Raw genomic sequence first — 21,535 nt, forward strand, 5'->3', positions numbered from 1 at the left:
AATGCATCGATACATATGTATGACTGCCATCTATTATATTATTATTATATAAATTTAGTTAAACCATTGATTATAATTAATTAATTTAAACTATAGTATTATATTTATGTTAAAAATTATATTAAACCACAAAAATAAATATAAATACAATATTGTAAATTATATACAGTATTTATTAATTATAAAGTTAATTAAGGTATTTTTACAAACATGTTTACATTTTTAACTAACTTATGATCGATAACTTTTGAACTTAAAATTATAATTAAAATACATTTAAAAAATAACATAATATTGTCGAATATCATCGATTCCATCGCCAGTTAGCGCACAAGTCATGAAAACACGAGAGAATCGATTCCAACTAATATTTTCAATATCTTCACTATTTATTTCATTTTCATTATCGGTATTGATATTGATATTAGTTTTCAGATTTAACTTTTCTTCGGTTTTGTTTAAAATTGTTTCTAAACTTTTTTGATTATTAAAAACCACACGTTTTTTAGTTATTAAAGAAGTTATTCCTCCGACAACACCGCCTGTCAATAGAGTGGTTATATCTAAAAGTTTTCGTTTTTCTTTTATTTTATCGATTTTATTCAAAATAAGAACTGATTCTTTGTTTGGATGTCTTTTTAATAGTTTAATCACTCCTTTATTCAGTCCTTTTCGTTCCCTAATATTTGATACATCATTAATAATGGCAATAATATCTGCAGTCAACACCTCTTATCGGGTCATTAATGAAATTGGTCTCCAGTTTATGTTTTGCACAGTGATGTCGGGTCACTATTCCCGGTGTGTCCAACAATTCAATTTGGATCAAATTATATACAAACAAATATTCAATTATTTATTAATACAAATACAGTACTATTTGTACATACAGTACATTACGATACAAAATATAGTATTAAAGTATTAATTCTAAAATCATAAAAAATTATTAAATTTTTGTAATAGAAAAATCAAATAATTACGATAATTGTTTCGTTCATGTTATTACCTTATAGTCCCGCATATTCCCCCTGGTAAATTTTTCAAATTTAAAAATCAACATTTGTTATGGGGGTGTATCTCACATATACCCCCTACTGGGACTATATGTGAAGTCGTGGAAGTAAGAAACGATTGGTAGACGGGGTAATATGATTTGTAATCAGAAACCATCTAAACGCCAGTTAATAGTAATTATTGTTAAGATAGTTTAAATTAAATATATGATTATACAGTAATGATAGAAATAATAATTAACACAATAATCAGCTTCCGGTTAGTCATTAAATTTTAAATTACCAATTTGTAGGCCATTATTTGGCATTAAATAGACCGGTCAATAGATTGCATTTTTTAAGGGGGGAATTACAGACATTCAAAAAACTTAAATAATTTCATTAGTGGGTATATTTGCGAATTTATTAAATCAAACATTTGGTATGGAATTATATCTCAAATAGCCCCTGATGGCCGGGGGGGCTATATGCGGGACTATACTGTAAATATATTAGTCATCATTCTGTTCGACAACAGTGCCATCAGGTTTAGGGTCGGTTTCATCTCCATCGACATCATCTTCATCATCATCATCGTCGTCATCACCCGATACCTCTTGATTTTCACGATCCAATTGTTCCATTTTCTTAGCCAACTCTGCCTCATCCATATCGGTAACAACTTTAGGCTGATTAATGAAAATTATAATAATCATAGAACCGGTATTTGAATACAAAAATATAACTGTAATTAATTAAATTACCGCCACTTGTACTATAAATATTCCTCCCGAGTTCTTAATTGATGTTTCAATTTTTTGTAGCGCATCAGTCAGCAGTTGTATACCGTGTTCCCTATCCATAGTAGTAGTGGTTACCACATATAATGGCGGTGCAATTAAATTGATCTTAATTTGCATGTCATCTATTGAACAGGCAATACCAGCTCTCAATGCATTCTTGACGGCATCAATGCCTTCATAGGCACAACAGCCCACCTCTATATCGGCCCTAACTTTGACCGCTTGAGGCATTAAACGGCGCTTTATATGAGTGATCAACACTTCTTTTGTTTTCTCGTCGAGTCCTAACTCATCTAATATACTGACGTCACTATTCAACCAATTAATTAACAAATAGTTTATATCATAGTCTGACAAATTCATTATATTTTTATCCATACTTTACAATATGTTTAAACATATCATAACTTGAAGACTGTTTTTTGGACTTCTCCTCAAAATACCAGGCAGTCTTGCGGTACAACTCATCCAACTCTTCATTAGTTTCATACCCAAGAATTTCTGCCACATGTCTTAAAATACTATTAACCTATTTATTAAAAATAATTAGTCTTCAATCAAACAATTATTTGTTGAAAAAACAATTATTTCAATTACAGCTTTCGCTTTTGCAAACTTTTCTTCACATCTGACAATATCTTCGGGAGAAACGCGACGTTTAGACAAATCAATATAACCCTTGTCTTTGTCGACACGGATGACAACAACACATTCATTACGTCCGACACGAATCAGTTTATTGATTGACCGAATCCGACGCCGAGACAACTCGGATAACAATATCATACCTAAATTCATCAAATAAGACCTCAAATCAATTAATTGATTCACTTTTAATAATGACAATCAATAATACCTTCAATGTTGTTATACTCCAAGAGGTGGACATAAGCTCCCATCTCAGCGATGGAGCGGACGTTAACCATAACCACGTCATCCACTTCTGGAAACTTTTGCGGATAAAACCGACAGCTGAGTGGCATCTCTTCACTATTATCACTACTATTTGTTCACTAATTATTTATTAATAATTAAAAATTATATGTATTATCAGCTATTAATGTCTTCAATAACACCATAAGTGTAATCACAGATTAATTTAATAATTAATTGTAAATTAAATGAAATAATTATTTAATGAAAAGTAATGTTTGTGTCAATTGAAAGCCGAAACGTGTGAACACATGTCATCAATGTTTGCATACAATCAATAACACAATAGCATATTAATTCACATTTAGTCCTTTTATATATATTTATTTAATAGAGTTATCATTTGAAAAAGGAATATATTTTGTGATACAATTATATGATTTAAATCAATGAAAATCTGATGAAATGTTGAATGTATTGAAAGCAGTAGTGTTTTGATGACCCGATGGCCAACTTGTTTAGCGGAACACTTCACGCATCCATTTACGCCAAATTCAGACCAAATCCACCACAAGATATCATTAAATCAATACTAAGTTATTTATCCCATAAAGTAGACCGTAATGAGTGGCGCTTAGCTGTGGATGTCGGTTGCGGTAATGGTCAGTGTAGTAAACCGTTGGCCAAACACTTTGATCGGGTTTACGGGTTTGACACGAGTTCGGCACAAATCGGTGAAGCGATTCGTACCAATCATTCATCAAATATATCTTTCAATGTGAGAGACTATACATACATATTGACCCCACAATGTCCTATGACCTCAAACATCGGACTATTATCCGCAATGATTGTTGTTTTATCAAACAAGACATAAGACATAACATATAATAATTGGTTAACTAAAACATAATTAGTCATTGAATTCATCCCTAACTTATCCTATCGTATACTACTTTACCAACAAATATGATATATTGATGTTTTAATTTGCTTAGGATTACAACATTTGATACAATATTTTAATTATTATATTTAAATAAAAGTAAATTTACGTTAAAAAGTTTAGACTAATATATTTAGATATTTTAAAATTACAATACTTAACATTATAGAAAATAATAGCAATCATTGTTTTTAACCTGGTTAAGTTTAAGTACCGTAATATTATTTCATTAATTAATATTTTATATTAATAAGAAAAATATGTATTGAAAATAATAGATCCAAACATTTAAAATAAGAAAAAATAATTATTAATTTGATTTTTGAATGTTAGGTAAGTCCAGCCGAAACTTTACCGCTTGAGTCCAATTGTGTGCAATTATTAACTGCTTGTCAAGCATTTCATTGGTTTGATTTCAATAGATTTTATAATGAAGTCAATCGTGTTTTAGTGACCAATGGAGTGATAGCACTGTTGGGTTACACAATGCCAGACATATCACACAATAGTTTTAAAAATAACAACAGAATTAAAAATTTAGTCAAAAATTTTTATAAAAGTCCATCACTTTTGTGGTCTAAAAAAGAGAGACAATTAGTCGATGAGGAATACTCTTCGGTTAAGTTACCATTTGCTGATGAAATAAGAAGTAATAAGTTTGAGACACAAATAACAGCGACGGCTCAAGAGTTAAAAGGCTATCTTTATTCGTGGTCCGGATATAACACTTTATATCAAACAAATCAACAAAATGCTAATCAATTTATCAAATCATTTGATGACGAAATTAAAGATATTTTTGGTGATAAAAGCTTTAATGAAATTGACTTTACTATACATTTCAATTACTTTCTTGTGATGGCAAGAAAATCGGATAATTGATAATTTGAGTCATTTATATACATTAAATTTATATTTTAAATTAGTAAAAATTTATAAAATATTGTTATATCAATTAATGATAATAAAAAATATTATTCAATAAAAATATGTATATAATATATAAAACTGCAGTATTTCTATATATTTCCAAAAACAATATTTATTACAATTAATTACTACCACATATAATATATATAATATTACAGTTTACCTGTACATTAATAATTATATTTAATATAACAGGTAAAGACTGTAAATTAATTTTGACAGTTATTATTAGGGACATCAAAATATATGAAATATTTTTTGCGGTTAAAGATATTTATCGTGGAATTAATATCTATCCGAATCATATAATAAGGATTCTTTGGACAAATTTTCAAAACCTATTTTCACATATTTTGAATCCACATATTACACAATTTTTCAATAAAAATTTTATAATTTTACAAAAATATATAATTTTTAAGTTAGCAATTTTTATACAATATTATTAAATTTGAAAATATTAGAAAAAATGTTTATAAACAAGACTTAAGATTAATTCAAACAGTATGTCATTAAAATGAAATGAATTATATGATGAAACATACTGTATATACTTTTTTATACTGTATATTAATATAATAAAATTAATTTTATATACAATACTATATTATAGTAATTTTAAGACAAATAGTGTCTCAAAATTAATTAGTAATAATATACTAATAAAATATGTACAAATTTGGTGCAATTATAATTGAATTTTTAAAAAATTACACATTTCCACATATTTTGATCATTTTAAACACATATTTTATTAAATATTTTTGAAATATCGACCACATATTTTGAGGTCTCTGGTTATTATATATTGATATATAAAATTATATATATATATATATTAATTTAACTCCATATATATACTGTACTAATATTATAAAGTATTTTGAATATGAAATTGTTTTTTATGATTTTTGTTTACAGTTAAATTTATTGAACTTTTATTGACACTTCTAATTAAATATTCAATTTTATATAAATACTGTTTAATAAAAACAGAAAAAATGTTTAGTATTTTTAAAGTATAATAAATAAAACAATAATATAATGTATTTTTAGTATCTTTAAATTAAAAATCAAGTAAATGTACAAAAATATGATTTAAAGACTTTTTTGAATTGAAAATTTGAATACAATTTTATAGTTTGAGTTAATAAGAATTATGTTCAAGGTTATTTTTGATTTTTTGTTTGTTTGATGAGATCATATGAAGTATTAATTATTTTACATTAAATTAAAGGGAAAATAAATTATATAAATAGATTATTATTTTTTATATCGATTAGTTTTTAGAGGCAAATAATTCATATTAAAATCTTATAATATTTAATATAATCGTTGATTTAATGAAGTCGTTTTGACAAAAAAATCATTAAATATTTTATTGCTTTTAATCTTAACTCTTTTTATTATTTATATTGATATTAAAAATAAAGTTTAAATTTAAAATGTGTTTTTTTTGTTTTAATGTTTATTGTTTTAAAATATAATGTGATTATGTTATATGAATTACATTTATTATATGAATTACATGGTCATATAAACCTAAATTAGGACAATTTTTTCCCAATATCCTTGAAATGTTGAATTCATCGACTATTAGGAAATTTTTTAAAATATTACTTAATTTTAATTAATTAATTAATTAAAAACTATTGGTATTAAAATAATGTACGATTAGATTCTTGCAAAATATATTTGTATTGTTTGAACAATCTTTGGACTGCAAACTCGTAGAGTTCATAATCATTGCTGAGATTAGCTTTTAGATAGCTCTTAATTTGATGACTTATTTGTTGTTTTTGTATATTTTTATTTTTATGAATTTTATTGTTATCATTATTGTAATACGAGTTTAGGACACCTTCAAAAAATTGTGGTATTATGTGTTGTAATACTTTTAATGTTACATTAAAGTACTCCAATATTCCGACCACTTTATAATGTTTTTCAATGTTATGTTTTGCCGCCTCCAGAGCCCACTTACTGTTGACATCCAAACATTTGCGGTGTTGTCCACAAAAATATGGCAATAAAGACATTATGAATGAATTGTTAGCATTGATATCACATTCAGAGTCTTTATTGAACACACATTTTTCAAAGCTCTGAATTATATTTTTTTAATAAAAATAAAATAAAAATTGATTTTAAAATTACAAATCAATAATTATAACATTAATAAAATTACATTTACTTTATTAAACCAGTAATCGCTTGGTTTGCTTTTGTCCGTCAAATTGTTTGTCATTGATTTTAATGCAACAAATCTTCTATAATAATAACTCGATATAACTCTTTCTACGGGTTCTCGTATTATATTAATATAAATGGGAATATTTGATACATTATATAATTCAAAATCTAAAAACATTAAATTTTAATTAATTAAGTTTATAAATAAAATTTATAATGTATTAAAATTAATAATTTAATTTTATAACTTACTTATAAAGTAGATGTGTCTGTCATATGAAAAAGGAGCTGAATATTGCATTAATTCATTAATAAATATTTTCTGATATAGATATAAGTAAACAAATTTTTTAGTAGTAAATAATTAAATATTTTAATTTAAAAAAACTTATTTTATATACCTGTTGTTTGAAATTAAGTAAACGTTTATTATATATTTTTGAATTATAATGTTTAAAATGATTTAATTTCGATAAGTTTTCTAATAGTGTTATTAATGTAGTGCTTCCACATTTGGGAACTCTATTGTATATAAGCTTTGATATATCAAAAGTAATATTTTTAAATTTATTATCATTTTTATCTATAATATTTATATATTTATAGTCAATTGTCGATTTATTTGCAATACTGGAAGTGATTAAAAAATTTTTATATAAACATGTATACAATAGACCATATAATATAGATGAAACCAATGATAAAAATAATATTCTGAAATTATAACAAAAAATAAAACAATGGTTTGATACATATTTACGGTATAGAATAGAGTTGCTATTATATTATAGTTTATTATATATTAGAATAATGAATACTTTTATATATCAAAAATTGGTTTATACTTACCTAAAGATTATGCGATATTTTTTGTATTTATAATTTACATTCAGATTTTTAAAATAGTTCCTATAAATATTAATGTGATAAATTTTAGTAAAATTTTAATTAAAAAATTATTAAACAATACTTACATAAGATCTAAAACAATGTTTTATTTTATAAATTAATGCTTGAATAGTTACTTAAATTAAAAATATAACAACAAATATGATGATATGAATTTGAACAAATTTTAAAGTAATTTTATAGTATTCTACAAAATAATTGAAATATGGAGTCATATAAACCAAAAATATCTATAATTGATTATTAGTTTGATATTATTTTTAATATACACTATTTCTAGAAAATATGTCATCAATTATAGCATTTTAACTCTTTGTAAATATTTTGAAAACGCCTTCATTGGACTAAAATTCTTCAAATGTTTTTTATATTTGAGTTGAATGTTCTTTCAATACATATTATATGTAGGCTTTCATCTCACATAATGTTTAACTAAATATCTTAAGTCATTAAATAATATTTGATTGGAAATTCTGTTATACCTTACTATAGATTTATAACGAACTAAACAATAGTTTAAAAATTAATTGAGTAAATGATTTATTTGTAGTATTTTATATTTTTCTACAATATTATTTTCATAAATTTTGCAATATATAATAATATATTTTATGTAAATCATTAGTATCTACAAACCAGGGTTAAGCAAGGTTTTGGATTTTAGGGGGGGGGTAGACCGGGGTAAAATTTACAAAATTCTCGAAAAATCTTGGGGAGGATATTGGGTGGGGTAAGATTTTTATTGCATTTTTAAACGGCAATTTTTTCAAAAATCCAAAATCAAGGGGGGGGGGTCAAGAGAAAATTCCCTAAAAATTCCTTAAGTTCCCGAATATTCCCATGTAAATTCAATAAAATTCCCATAAGTTCCCGTATAAATTCCCGGGAAAATAGGTAAAATTTCCAAAAATATAAAAAAACTTAAAAATTAACAAAAACAATTTTAACAAAATTAAATAATTATTTAAGATTTAAAAATAGTTGATAAAAGCATTAATGATACACTATGAGTTATTTTTAGTATTTTAATAATTTTTAACTTTTAACATAATTAATTTTTTAAATAATACTTAATGTTTATAGTTTGTTATATATTTTTATTTTTTAAATGTTATTTTTATACAAATACTGACTGAATACTACTTATTTAACTCAAATTTCGTTAAAGTTTAATTACATTAAGTACAAAATTAAAATTATTAATAAAAAAACTTATAATATAAGTATTTATTGTTTTATTAACTTCTTAAACTATCTTAAACTTATATTTAAATTGTAATATGATTACTCTTTTCAACAAATAGGTAATTTTTAATTTTTTAGTTTATTTTAATTAAAATAATGTTATTTTTTGATGAGTTTTAACGTTATTTTAACTATTTTTAATCAATAATTAGATTTTTATAAATATTAAAAACATAGACACTTACTAAAATAGTTTCAACTAAAATTAAAATTTATATAAAGTTCATTTCTAGGGGGGTCATTTCTCTTCGTTTTTAAGCGACAATTTTTCCAATTTGGTCAAAAAGTCTGGGGGGTAAAATCCCAATTTCTCGATCTTAGGGGGGTATTTTGGCCTTACCCCCCCCTACCCCCCCCTTACTTAACCCTGCTACAAACATAACATTAATTAATTATTTAAAGTTTTAGAATCTTCTAAAATCACTTTTAATAATTAAATTTATTCGTTTATTAACTATTATTATCAATTACAAGTGATAATTATTTGTAAATATTTGATATATTTTAATTAAAGTTTTCGTAAGTAATTCGTTGATTTAATAATTATTTATAAAGTGTTTTATTGTTTTAATTGCAAATTAATTAAAACCGAACCGATTTCAACACTATTCACACTGTTTATACATATAGTACTGTATATAATGTATATAAGATGTGTAGTACATTGTGAACAATATTGTTTTTGTTTTTATTTTTGATTAATTAATTATTACTTTTATGATTGATCTAAGTTTAGTAAATTTTAAGGTTATATATAATTAACTGGTTATTATCAAGGTTAAATTATAATTAGTTGGATATTCCGTGGAAAAATATTTAAATTATTTTTTATTGGTATATATGGATAGTTTGATATATTTTAAGAAATATAATATATTATATTATTGTCATTTATATTGAGATCTGTGTTTTCAACAATTATTAGCAATCATTGAAGCGTTGATTTGGAGATAATATTTTTATGTAATTTGAAAGTGAAGTCTATTTAAGTAATATTTAATTGTTATACATAACGATTGTATTTACTTAAAATTATTTGCACAATTAGTAAATTCAATATAACACAAAAATCACTCATTTAGGCACATGTCTTGTAAATTGACTCATTAAACATTTAATTATACTGTATTATCATACAAATCATTGAAACATATAATATTATATTTAAATGTATTTCACTTTTTAAATTATAGATAAAAAATAGAATTTAATAATATTGTTCTAATTTTTTATCATTTTATTATAATAAATAGATTAAAAATATTAGTTTTATAATAATAATATCAATAATTAATACAAAAGTGATTCAATATTTTTAAAACTTTATTATAACTTTCTATACTGTTATGTTATAATTTTTGTATTATTGAAAGAGACAATTGCGTTGACAATACAGTTATCAACTAATTGAACAATATTTTAAAAATTAATAATTTCAATATTAAAGCCAAAAAAATCATATAAAACATATCCGGTTTAATGATAAATATAACGCTTTTATTATTTAAATAAATAATACTATTGTGTTATTAAATAATAATTTAATATTACTTGCGATTTCATAATAACTAAAAATTGATTCGTTGTTATGATAGACACCTCTTTATCCAACCCTCAGTGGAGGAGTCAAGTCTTGATTAAGTTTTGTGTCATTTTATATAATTATTATCCAATTGTATAATTTTGTGCAAATAATAAATAATTGATTGCTATTCTCTGAACCAGTAGTCGGTCTATAGCTTAGGTGTGACCTTAACTTTATTTAATATTATTTCTTTATTTAACTCGTTTTTAGTGACATTCAAATAAATTTTAATATTTATTTTTAAAATAAGAACAAATTCACCGAAACTGCCTAAAGGCTCAAAAATTCAATTTTCACAAAAATTTTATTCATTTAATATTTTTGTTTATAATAATATTTAAGTTTACTAACAGTTTGTGTGAAAATTGAAAATTTTATGTTTTGATAAAAAAAAAATAAAGTCAAACCAGAGCTGAATTTAGAGCATTGATTCATTTGGACCGGAAAGTAGAACATAAGGTAATGTATGTATCAATGTTTTCTCAGTTATGTATATTATATATATATTTATTTATTTATATCTATTTATAAATTTATTATAATCATATAATAAAATACTTTTTTGTGTTATTTTTAATATATTATATTTTATTATTCATATTGAAATAAATTTATTTTGTGTGACATATAGTTATATAAATTATTAACTATTAAAATATACTTATTATTGTACATAATACTACTGTATATTGTATATAAAACAATATAATACACTTTAAACTATTTAAACTATTTAAAAAGTTATTAAAGTAAAATATCTTTTTGTAAATTATAGTAATTAAAATTAATCAGTGATATTTTTTACAATTATACTATTAATCATAAATCATTTATAGTGTCATTTTATATAAATTATTTTTTGTTAATATTTTTATGAAAGTCTAATATTTACTCAGATTTATACTATAATATAAATCTATATACATATGACAAAAATTCATTATTCAACAAAAAATTTGTCAGTGATTTTGGTATATATTTGACAAACATATTAAACAGTTCAAAAACAATAAATTGCAACATAAATATTTAAAATTAGTAAAAAATGATTTTTATTACAAAATATTTGTTATAAAATTGTAAGAATAAAATTCACAGAAACTCACGTTTGATATAAACTTTTCAGTGCCGATACGTTTCACTGAATATTTATAATTCAAGATATAATTATAAATAATATTTATATAAAACTAACAATTTTTCTTAGCTTTTAATTGTGAAAGCTTTGATAAGTATTTTATATAAACTGTAAAATATATTTTTATTTATATAAATTTTAAAACTTACTATAAAATTAATTTATGATTATAAAAGTTAATGAATGGAAAAGATATGACAAACAGTGACGATAATAATGTGTCAAATGGATCACCATTTCAAAGGAGTACAACTGATCCAAATCGACGATCCAGAGCTTCCATACGAAAGATTGAAGTAAGACGTGAATCAACAACAAGTGTAAAGTCAAGAGGAGGTTGGGGTAACAAATGGGGTCTGTTTTGAGAATTTATAAAAATTAATTCATATTTTAATAATTTTTTAACAATTTTTTAAGAATTTCTATTGAGTTGTGTTGGGCTTAGTGTTGGAATTGGAAATGTTTGGAGGTATTCATTCAATCATTTAATTTAAACATTTTATTTGATCTATCATTTTATATTAATAAACTAATATAGTATAGTATAGTATAGTATAATATAATATAAATTTATATAAAAACCCAACGATAAAATAGTTTAGATGTTAATCATACTAATCAATAATTAGGGATTGTAATAGATTTAATAAATGTTTATAATGAATATGTAATTTAAGAACAAATCTATATTATATTTTATGTATCATATTTAGAATTAGTCAAAATATTTTTTTAATTTAGGACAAAATGAAAGTTTATATTAAAAAATATGTTTTTGGTATTTTTATATAATTTGTATTTTATTACAGGGTTAAGCAATTTTTGGTCTAGGGGGGGGGTACTGGAGGGGTATAGACTTTTATTGCATTTTTAAAAGGGATTTTCTTTTAATTTGAAAATCGTGAGAAAATTCCCAAAGTTCCCGAAAATTCAAATGTAAATGGGAGGAAATTCCCAGCAAAATATGAAGATATTCCAAATAAATTCCCTTATTTTCGGCAAATTTTCTAAAAATTATGAATTTATTTAAATTTAACTTAAATATTAAAAATAAAAAACTATTTTAGCATTAATAATGAAAAATTTAGAAATTATTAAAAAGTACACTAATTAATATAGTATTTCCATTATTATTATTATTATTATTATTATTATTATTTTGAATACATACTAATTGAAACAAAATTAATCATTTTAAACAAATATTCCTTTTTAACTTTTAAGATAAATTTTTAATAAAATATAAATAATAGAATTTAAATTAATAAATTTAATTATTTAAACTTATTTTTATCTAATAACTCAACTCAATTAAGTTATAATATTAAGATGAAAAATAAATTTATATTAAATATATAAAAATAATATTCTATAAATTTTCCAATACGTTTTTTAAACATATAGTTCATTTCTTAAAATTTAATTTACATATTTTAATTAAAATTATGTTATATTTAGATTAATTTTTCTTTATTTAACTAAACTAACTTAATTTTAATTAAATTTTTAACTATTTTACATAATAATTTGATGTAAATAATATAGAAAAACATAAAAATTGTAATTAACAAATATTTATTAAAATTTTAATATTAAAAAATTTCGGCACAGAAATTTTAGGGGCGACAATTTTTCAAAATCTCCAAAATCTTGGTCTCAGGGGGAAAGTCGATTTTAACCCACCCCCATCCCTAACCCTGATTTTATTGATATATTTATGTATATTGTAAATTACAATTTGTAATACACTAAAATTATTATTGAACCATAATATTATAGTTTTAAAAAATTTCATATATATTAGTTAACTACAAATACTATAAAATCTATTCTTAGTTTTGTTTTCTAATATATAAAAAATGAATATATAATATCAGTGGTAATTAAATACTGTTTTTGAAAAAATTATTTGAATCTAATGTAATCCCATATTATTAACTTTGATTATTTCAAAACGTTTTGTCTATGATTTTATATTATATAATTAATACAGAATTTATTAGTAGTGTTACAACATGTTAGTACAAAATTATTTTTAAATATTGATGGCTCAGATATGTTACTTCAAATATAATTTTTAAATATTTATATTTATCATATAATTTTAATTAAAGTTACTTAAAAATATTTTATAAAGGTTTCCATATTTGGCATATGAAAATGGTAATAAATGTTAAGTCTAATTATTATAAAATTGTTGTAAAAATTATGATCAATGAATATATGATTAGGTGGCGGAGCATTTCTCATACCATACCTGATAATGCTAACATTAGCCGGCAAACCCATGTATTTTATGGAGTTAGCATTTGGTCAATTTGGTGGTACCGGTCCATTATCTATATGGAAGTGCACTCCTATAGCCAAAGGTATAGGATCTGCTATGATAGCTGTGTCGTTAGTTGTTTGTATTTATTATAATGTGGTAAGTGGTGTGACATAATGTTTCTCATAATATTTTTAATTATTTATTAACATTTAATTATATATTGATCCAATTGATTACATTTAGGTGATGTCATATACACTTTATTTCATCGCACATTCATTTCAATCAGAGCTTCCGTGGCAAAGATGTGATCCTGAGTGGGCTAACGGCACAAATTGCACCGTTAGATCAAAAAATGTATTAAAAATAAAATATTGACAATATATTTAAATAATATTTGTATAAATATATTGTATATTATATTTTAGACTACAATTTTAGAAGGAGTATCTTCAAGTCAGGTATTTTTAGATTTATTATAAAATATTACAAATTAATTAATTTCATTTCATTTAAGGTTTTTTGGGAGTAAGTTTCATACAAAATAAAAATCTATTATAAACTGATTTAAAAATACTTTATATTAGACGAAAAGTATTGGATTTGTCGCCAGGAATTGATCAGTTAAATGGTGTGAAATGGGATTTAGCTCTTTGTTTGGCTATTAGTTGGGTTATTGTCATCCTTTGCTTATTAAAAGGTTTGGTTTGATTTTCTGTAGTTTTTTTGCAACTGCTGCATCACTTATTATACATTTTATTAACCATATTTCTATTAACTTTATTTTATTTTATTTATAGGAGTAAAAACAAGTGGGAAAGTTGTATATTTTGCGGCCACTTTTCCATGTATGTCATGTTATACAGTATTTACTGTACAGTCCTAACATATACTAACTTTAGTTTTTTTTATAAATATTTTATCAATTTGAATATAATTTGTCTAAATTAATCAATCTGAATAACAATAAAACGTTAATTTAAAAAACTATATTAAAAGTAAATAATTTAAATCTTAATTTATAAATAAATAATAAGAAATTTAGATAAAATTAAACTAATCTTTACGATAGTACTCTTATTTATTCAAAATATTATTCAAATATTAAGTATTCATTTATTATTATAATTAAAATTAAATTAAGGTTTAAATTTTGATATGCTATTTTTATATAATTAATAACTGTATATATTATTTTTTGTGTTGTAATATATAAATGTAATATATTAGATGTCATTTTAATTTCACTATTAATTGCCGGAATAACTCAAACGGGTGCGTGGGAGGGTATGTCTACTAAATTAAAAATATATTATTTTAATCTTTTTTAATATAAAATCTTTTTATAATAGGAATAAAATATTTTATAGTACCTGATTGGGGCAAACTTCTTGAAATTAAAGTAAAATATTAATATTTAAATAAAATTAATAATATGTTATTAAATTGAATGTTTTGTAAGGTATGGCAGGCAGCGGCCGGTCAGATGTTTTTCAGTTTAAGTGTTGCGATGGGCGGACTCATTATGTTTAGTAGTTATAATGATTTTCGTCACAATATATTTCAGTAATATATTATTGTTATATTTTTTAACTTAAATTATTTAATATACAGTATATATATATAATAATGAATTAATTTTTATTATTTTAAAGTGACGCTATGATTGTTAGTATTTTGGATACAATTACTTCAATTATAGTAAGAATTTCAAAAATATTTATCAAATTAATGATTTAAAACTCAATATTAACTTATATTAAAATATTTTGTCTTTAAGTCAGGATTAGTAATATTTTCAGTATTGGGTGCTATGGCTAATGATTTGGGACCAGACGTTAAAGTAACAGATGTGGTTAAAAGTGGTCCGGGACTGGTATTTCAATTATTTTATCAATCATTTGACAAATTACAGTATTATTTATAAATACCTTAATATGATTGCAGGCGTTTGTCACATATCCAGAAGCTCTAACTCGACTACCATTCCCTCAAGTTTGGTCCGTTTTATTTTTCTTTATGTTATTTACATTAGGACTCGATTCTGAGGTAATTAATCAAAGTTAACATATAGATAGTATAATATATAGTAGTATGATATATACAGTATAATAATCAAATAGAGAAGTAAATAACACAACTTTTTTAAATATCAATGATTTTTGAAAGATTATTATTGTCTATAATTTATAGAAAAGTGTTAAAAATATTTACGATTTCTATATTTTATCTACAATATATATTTTTATAGATTTACAGTATATATTAAACACAACATATATTAAATTAAAATTTTAACGTTTTTAAATAATAAAGTAATATATAATACAAAAAAATATTTCAGTATATAGTAGATTATCTTAACTCAAAACTTGTAGAAATTTAAAATTAAATATTTTTATAATGCTTTTTTATTATAGAGTAATTTTTATATTTTATTTTATAAAACAATTAGTTTATTAATTTATAAACAGTATTATAGATGATTGTTGTGTTGACTAATTAATTAGACATTTTCAAAGATTTTAAAATGTATTCAATAGTTTGCACTCATGGAGAATGTTTTGACCAGTCTTTCGGATGAAATACCGTTTCTAAGAAAACATAAACTAAAGTTTTGTGTCGTAACGGGAATTGTTTGCTTTATTTTAGGACTTCCTTGTGTTACAAGAGGTTTGTTTGTTATGCAATAAATTGTTATTTTAATAAAAAATGTTATGTATATATTAGGAGGACAATACATATTTGATGTGATGGATAACTATGGAGGAAGTCTACCACTTGTTTTTATAGCTGTTTCTGAATGTGTAGCTCTCATGTGGATCTATGGCTTCGATAGGTTTGCTTTTGATATAGATTTTATGTTAGGAAAGCAATTGGGACTCTATTGGAAAATTACTTGGAAATATACTTCACCAATAATATTGGCCCTTATTTTTATCTATTCACTAATCAATTTTAAACCATTAAAGGTATATTTAATATTTTTATACTCAATTACTATTACTACTTTTGTATTTCAATAATTTTAATAGTATGGTGAATATGATTATCCCGATTGGGCTGACGCTATGGGCATATGTCTGACACTCGTTATTATACTACAGGTACCCATTTGGGCTATTTATGCAATATATTCACAAAATAAAGGACAAACGCTTAAAGAAGTATAGCATAAAATTGATTTTAACTATTATTAAAACTATAATTAAAATAAAAATATATTTCTAGAAAATTGAATTATCGCGTATAGACACTGAAGATTGGGGTCCCAGAGATTTGGCACTAAGACATGAGTGGAGAACTAAATATACAAACTGTCTGTCCATTGGATATCAAACGTCAAATTTAAATAAAGAACCGGCAGTTTTGATGAAATGTCAAAATATAACTAAAAGGACAAACAGTGCCGATAATCCAGCATTTATTCCGGACATACCTTAAATTATTGGTTTTTAATTATAAAAACAATTTTAATTCATTTATACTGCATTTAATAAGTTATTTTCTTTATCATTTGTTGTGTAATTTTTACTAATGTTAAGCACAATCTAAGCACAATATATTGCATTTAAATAAAACTATTTTATGTAATATAAAACTTACAACTAATTGATTATTATAATAAATGTTAAATTTTGAAAAGGTTTGTCAAATATTATTACTGTAAAGTGTGTACAACAGTATACATAACGAGGTATTTATAATAAAGAAGTCGTAAATGTTTGTAATAAATGTCCGATTATTACTTTTTTCAAATCTTTGCTTAAATGCACAAATCGTTTACTAGTTATTAAATTATTGAACTAAAAACTTTTAGATTTTAAAAATTTTATTTGAAAATTGTTATTAAATTGAAAATATTAATACAATGTTTTTATTACTTTCATGGGTCCATTTTTCATATTGTTATTGAATGTATCAAAAGTAAAAGTAAAAACATTTGTATTACCGGTTAATATATTAAATTAATATCTTATTGTAATTTGTAATACAAATTATAAATCTAATGAATTGAATGCATATAATGCTTATATAATAGTTTTGATGCAATAATAATATCGAAAAGTATTTGCAAACCCACCAAAAAAAACAATTGGAAAAACAATAAAAATATTAATTCTATTAAAATAAAAATATACTATATTTTAATAGAATTACATTAAAAATGTTTCATAAATCTATTGCTGAGACGTTTGAACAGTTTGTATGTCTGTCGGGTTAAGAGGTTCATCGGTTAACAAAATTCGTGGTCCATATAGAAGAACATAAGCGCTGTGCCAATCACCTAATAAATCAATTTGTATATTAAATAAACAAATATTACAATTCTATACAAACACATACCACCGCCCGAAAGCTTCAGTATCTCATCGGAGTTGACGAGAGTGACCACATCGTCATCACATTTAAACCATTCATCTAAAAAAATCAAAAATATATAATAACTCTTAAAATACTATGAAGTTATACCCGGCTTTCTTCTAATCCAACCGACATAATGACCACTAGAACTGGATCGGCCCTTATGTGTCAGCACTGCCTGTAAATCATAAAATCCACTGTTATTGGAGCCGATGTCGTCATCAAAAGAGTATTTATGTTTGTATTTTGCTTTTGTTTCGTCTTCTTTTTCTTTCTTTTGTTTATTAGTTTTATTTCGAGTTTCTTCTAATTGTTTGTCTTCTATTTCCTTAAACTTGTGTCTCATTGGTATTAGTTTATCCTGTAGTGAAGTCGTACACAATTCAAATACATCTAAATTGAGCGTAAATTTAATATCCTTAAGGATCTTAGCGTTGACAGAACCCCGTTCTTTGTAGAAGAATCTAACGAACTGAATGGCCAAATATGCCGGCAATCGACTTAATTTACTGGTCTTTTCGTACTTTGAGTTCTTGTTAAGTGTCGGCGAAAACTTTTCTATTGTCTCTTTAAGACGTAACTTGAGTCCCGATTGTAAGTATTTGACGTCTTTAATAAAAATTGATTAAAATATTATTACCGGTAAATAGAAATACATTTTAGACAATACCTGTTGATATAAAACAACTCAATTGCAAAAAGTTTTCAGTTGAACGAACCGGTTCTTCGCTATCAGTTTCAGTACATTTCATTTCAACATCAAAAGTACCGCCAAAATATTGGTCAATAAAATTGAGAGTTTGTACTGAACTAGAATTGACTTTAAGTCTTTGTTGAATCATTCGGATCAGTTCAGTCCAGCACTCGTTGGCGTCGTGTTGGATGAAACCTCCACTCTCTCCCTTTTCAGCGAACCGAGGAAACGCCAAATGCAAAACTTGAAGCAATATTAACGGTGCGATTGTAGACGATTTGTCCATTGCTTCGTATAAATCGCGTAAAGCTATTGTCAAACTTTGTGAAGCATCTAATGATCCATCAGTTATGGTTAATCGTCCGGAATAACTATAACATCACATTTAATTAATTATTTTAATACTTTAAATAATTAAAACATAACTTACTTTTTAAGACATTCAATGAGTTCGGGAACAGTTCGCAGACACTGAACCGTTGCGTTCATATAACAAGTATTACCCAAATTTGTGAGACCGGCCGGCAATTGAAGAGCTGATGCCAACTCGTTATCATTCATGTCTTCCATGAATACTATCTGCTCTTTGGGCACTTCTGGCAACTCTTCTTTACTGCCCATCAATAGTAAAGTGATTCCCTGTTTAACAATATATTATATCTAATTATWATATTACCGTAAATCCAATTCAGTGATAATTATCATAAGTCATACATCTTTGATTTGAAGATTATTCCAGTCGTCATCCTTGACAGTCATACCCTTAAAGAGTAGCTTTTGTCGGTCAGTGTTAACTCCGGTCAATGCAAACAACTGCGCTTTGAAGACAACGGGCGGCTCTTCAGTGCATAACTCCATGTCTTGATAGACCTCTTTATTCCACTTTACTTTCACTGAACATAACAATTATGTCAATTGATATATCATTTCAAACAATTAATTAATGAAAAACAGACCTTTAAATGTAGGCATTGTGTCAAATGTGATGTCAAACAAACAAATTAGTTAATTATCTCAAAAATTAAACTAATATTCACTTAATTTAAGTGTCAGTTAAACACTGTTTTGACGATTCATTCAATCATTCATTCATTGATTCATTCAAATGCCAACCATTTACTCCATTCACAAACACTATGACTATAATAATAATACAAAGCTTTTTAAATTTAATACTCCTTTTGATTATAAAATATGTGCTAAAAGTAGTGAGAGAGAGGTTTTTCATATAAATCTATCAATCAATTGACCTAAAGGTAGAACTAAATAATTATTAATAACTTTAGATATATGTGACTAAAATTAGTGTTTTATTGAATGAAATATTTGCTTAAAAGCATGAAAATATGTGATTATATTTTGTTAAAATAGTCAAAATATGTGGTTATATTTAATAACAATTTAAAAATTGTGTTACAATTAATGATAAATTAATATTTTTTTTTCTTATCAATACTTAAATTCTCATAAATTAAAATTATACAACTTTTAAATTCAGTATAAATTAAAATCAATACAAATAAATCTTTAAATCTTATTTTCTTTTAGTAGACATTAGAAATTAGTAGAATTTTAGAAAACATAAATATTATGATACAGTATTTGTCTGAAATTATGAAATAGTAATAATGTATAATACACATAAAAATAAAATGCTTGTTATTTATTTTAAAATATTGAAAACAATAATACATATACTAAATAAACATAAGAAAAATGTATTTTAACTATTATTTTCCATTATATTATAGTTATTTGCAAAATATGTGCTTATATTTGATAATATGTGACTACCTTTTAAAATATGTTGTTATATGTGTTTATGTGACTAAAACTTTTGCCATAATAATCAGTTTTCAATCAATTGCTTATATATCTAATTATTTTGTTAATATCTTTAATCACTAAAAATATAAGTTATATGTGAAATAAATGCTCTAATAATTAGTTGCAATAATGCATTCTATAGTTACTCATACTATGGCACAGTTAGGTAAGCTCAGGGATGTTCATTATCTCAAAAAACAATATTAGCATCAATTGAATTGTATTAATACCAGAATAAACTAAATGAAAAATGTCTAGAAATGTGTTTAAAAAAATACTGTAAATACTGTAAATAGATAAACAGTAAATTTAATATAAATATGAAAATTTCAAAACAAACACTAAATATAATAAAATTATATATATTTAAAATTTATTGGTATATTAATTATATTCACTAAATTCTATATCTAATACAGAATAAATAAATCATACATTGAAACCAAGTTTCTATTTGCTATAGAATTTAAGATATTAAATAAAAGACATTTTGTCTAATAATTGTTTTATAATTGTTTATATACTGTACAGTACAGTACAATATCTATTAAAATTTTTTAACCTAATCTTAAAACATAAAATATTCATAATAGACAATAATAAATGTCTTTTATTTAATACTATACATTAAATTTTATATCAAATAAAAACTTGGTTTCAATGATTTATTCGTAAATATTCATAAAACTCTACATTAAATTCAAATTCATTATCATATTTGTATATTAACATTCAAAACTATGACCTATATTTTGTCCACGTT

At 23.7% G+C, this 21,535-nt stretch overlaps 5 protein-coding genes across 5 annotated transcripts; 2 read left to right on the forward strand and 3 right to left on the reverse strand.

The window, feature by feature from the left end:
* Positions 1-975: 975 nt before the first annotated feature.
* LOC128952748 (eukaryotic translation initiation factor 2 subunit 1-like) lies at positions 976-2,997 on the reverse strand. Its single transcript, XM_054298188.1, has 5 exons — positions 2,655-2,997; positions 2,396-2,586; positions 2,179-2,327; positions 1,760-2,108; positions 976-1,684 (listed from the first exon to the last, which is right to left on the reverse strand). Exons 1-5 carry the CDS (start codon positions 2,779-2,781, stop codon positions 1,508-1,510), a joined length of 993 nt encoding a protein of 330 aa, XP_054154163.1. The 5' UTR covers positions 2,782-2,997; the 3' UTR covers positions 976-1,507.
* A 116-nt stretch (positions 2,998-3,113) lies between these two features.
* Positions 3,114-4,499, forward strand: LOC128966413 (uncharacterized). Its single transcript, XM_054313263.1, has 2 exons — positions 3,114-3,449; positions 3,951-4,499. The coding sequence occupies exons 1-2, from the start codon at positions 3,177-3,179 to the stop codon at positions 4,497-4,499; spliced, it is 822 nt and encodes a 273-aa protein (XP_054169238.1). The 5' UTR covers positions 3,114-3,176.
* Positions 4,500-6,205: 1,706 nt separating this feature from the next.
* On the reverse strand, positions 6,206-7,291 carry LOC128966414 (uronyl 2-sulfotransferase-like; the record flags this gene model as incomplete). Its single annotated transcript, XM_054313264.1, has 4 exons — positions 6,206-6,652; positions 6,742-6,908; positions 6,993-7,062; positions 7,142-7,291. Coding segments are annotated over 4 exons (834 nt in total), but the record flags the coding sequence as incomplete, so codon positions are not given.
* A 3,519-nt stretch (positions 7,292-10,810) lies between these two features.
* On the forward strand, positions 10,811-17,370 carry LOC128951667 (sodium-dependent proline transporter-like). The gene is made up of 20 exons (XM_054296915.1): positions 10,811-10,943; positions 11,794-11,971; positions 12,035-12,086; positions 13,755-13,780; positions 13,849-14,042; positions 14,130-14,243; positions 14,315-14,347; positions 14,404-14,414; positions 14,474-14,586; positions 14,687-14,734; positions 15,117-15,173; positions 15,239-15,288; positions 15,349-15,452; positions 15,542-15,587; positions 15,667-15,762; positions 15,834-15,935; positions 16,430-16,559; positions 16,617-16,858; positions 16,922-17,053; positions 17,118-17,370. The coding sequence occupies exons 2-20, from the start codon at positions 11,797-11,799 to the stop codon at positions 17,328-17,330; spliced, it is 1,938 nt and encodes a 645-aa protein (XP_054152890.1). The 5' UTR covers positions 10,811-10,943; positions 11,794-11,796; the 3' UTR covers positions 17,331-17,370.
* Positions 17,371-18,004: 634 nt separating this feature from the next.
* Positions 18,005-20,083, reverse strand: LOC128951670 (ubiquitin carboxyl-terminal hydrolase 14-like). The gene is made up of 7 exons (XM_054296918.1): positions 19,902-20,083; positions 19,660-19,838; positions 19,376-19,584; positions 18,922-19,316; positions 18,360-18,860; positions 18,234-18,308; positions 18,005-18,174 (listed from the first exon to the last, which is right to left on the reverse strand). Exons 1-7 carry the CDS (start codon positions 19,915-19,917, stop codon positions 18,068-18,070), a joined length of 1,482 nt encoding a protein of 493 aa, XP_054152893.1. The 5' UTR covers positions 19,918-20,083; the 3' UTR covers positions 18,005-18,067.
* Positions 20,084-21,535: the final 1,452 nt, after the last annotated feature.

This window comes from Oppia nitens, unplaced genomic scaffold (genome assembly GCF_028296485.1).
Source record: "Oppia nitens isolate AA-2021 unplaced genomic scaffold, nextdenovo-longstitch-racon4-pilon3 scaffold1_pilon_pilon_pilon, whole genome shotgun sequence".
NCBI lineage: Eukaryota > Metazoa > Arthropoda > Arachnida > Sarcoptiformes > Oppiidae > Oppia > Oppia nitens.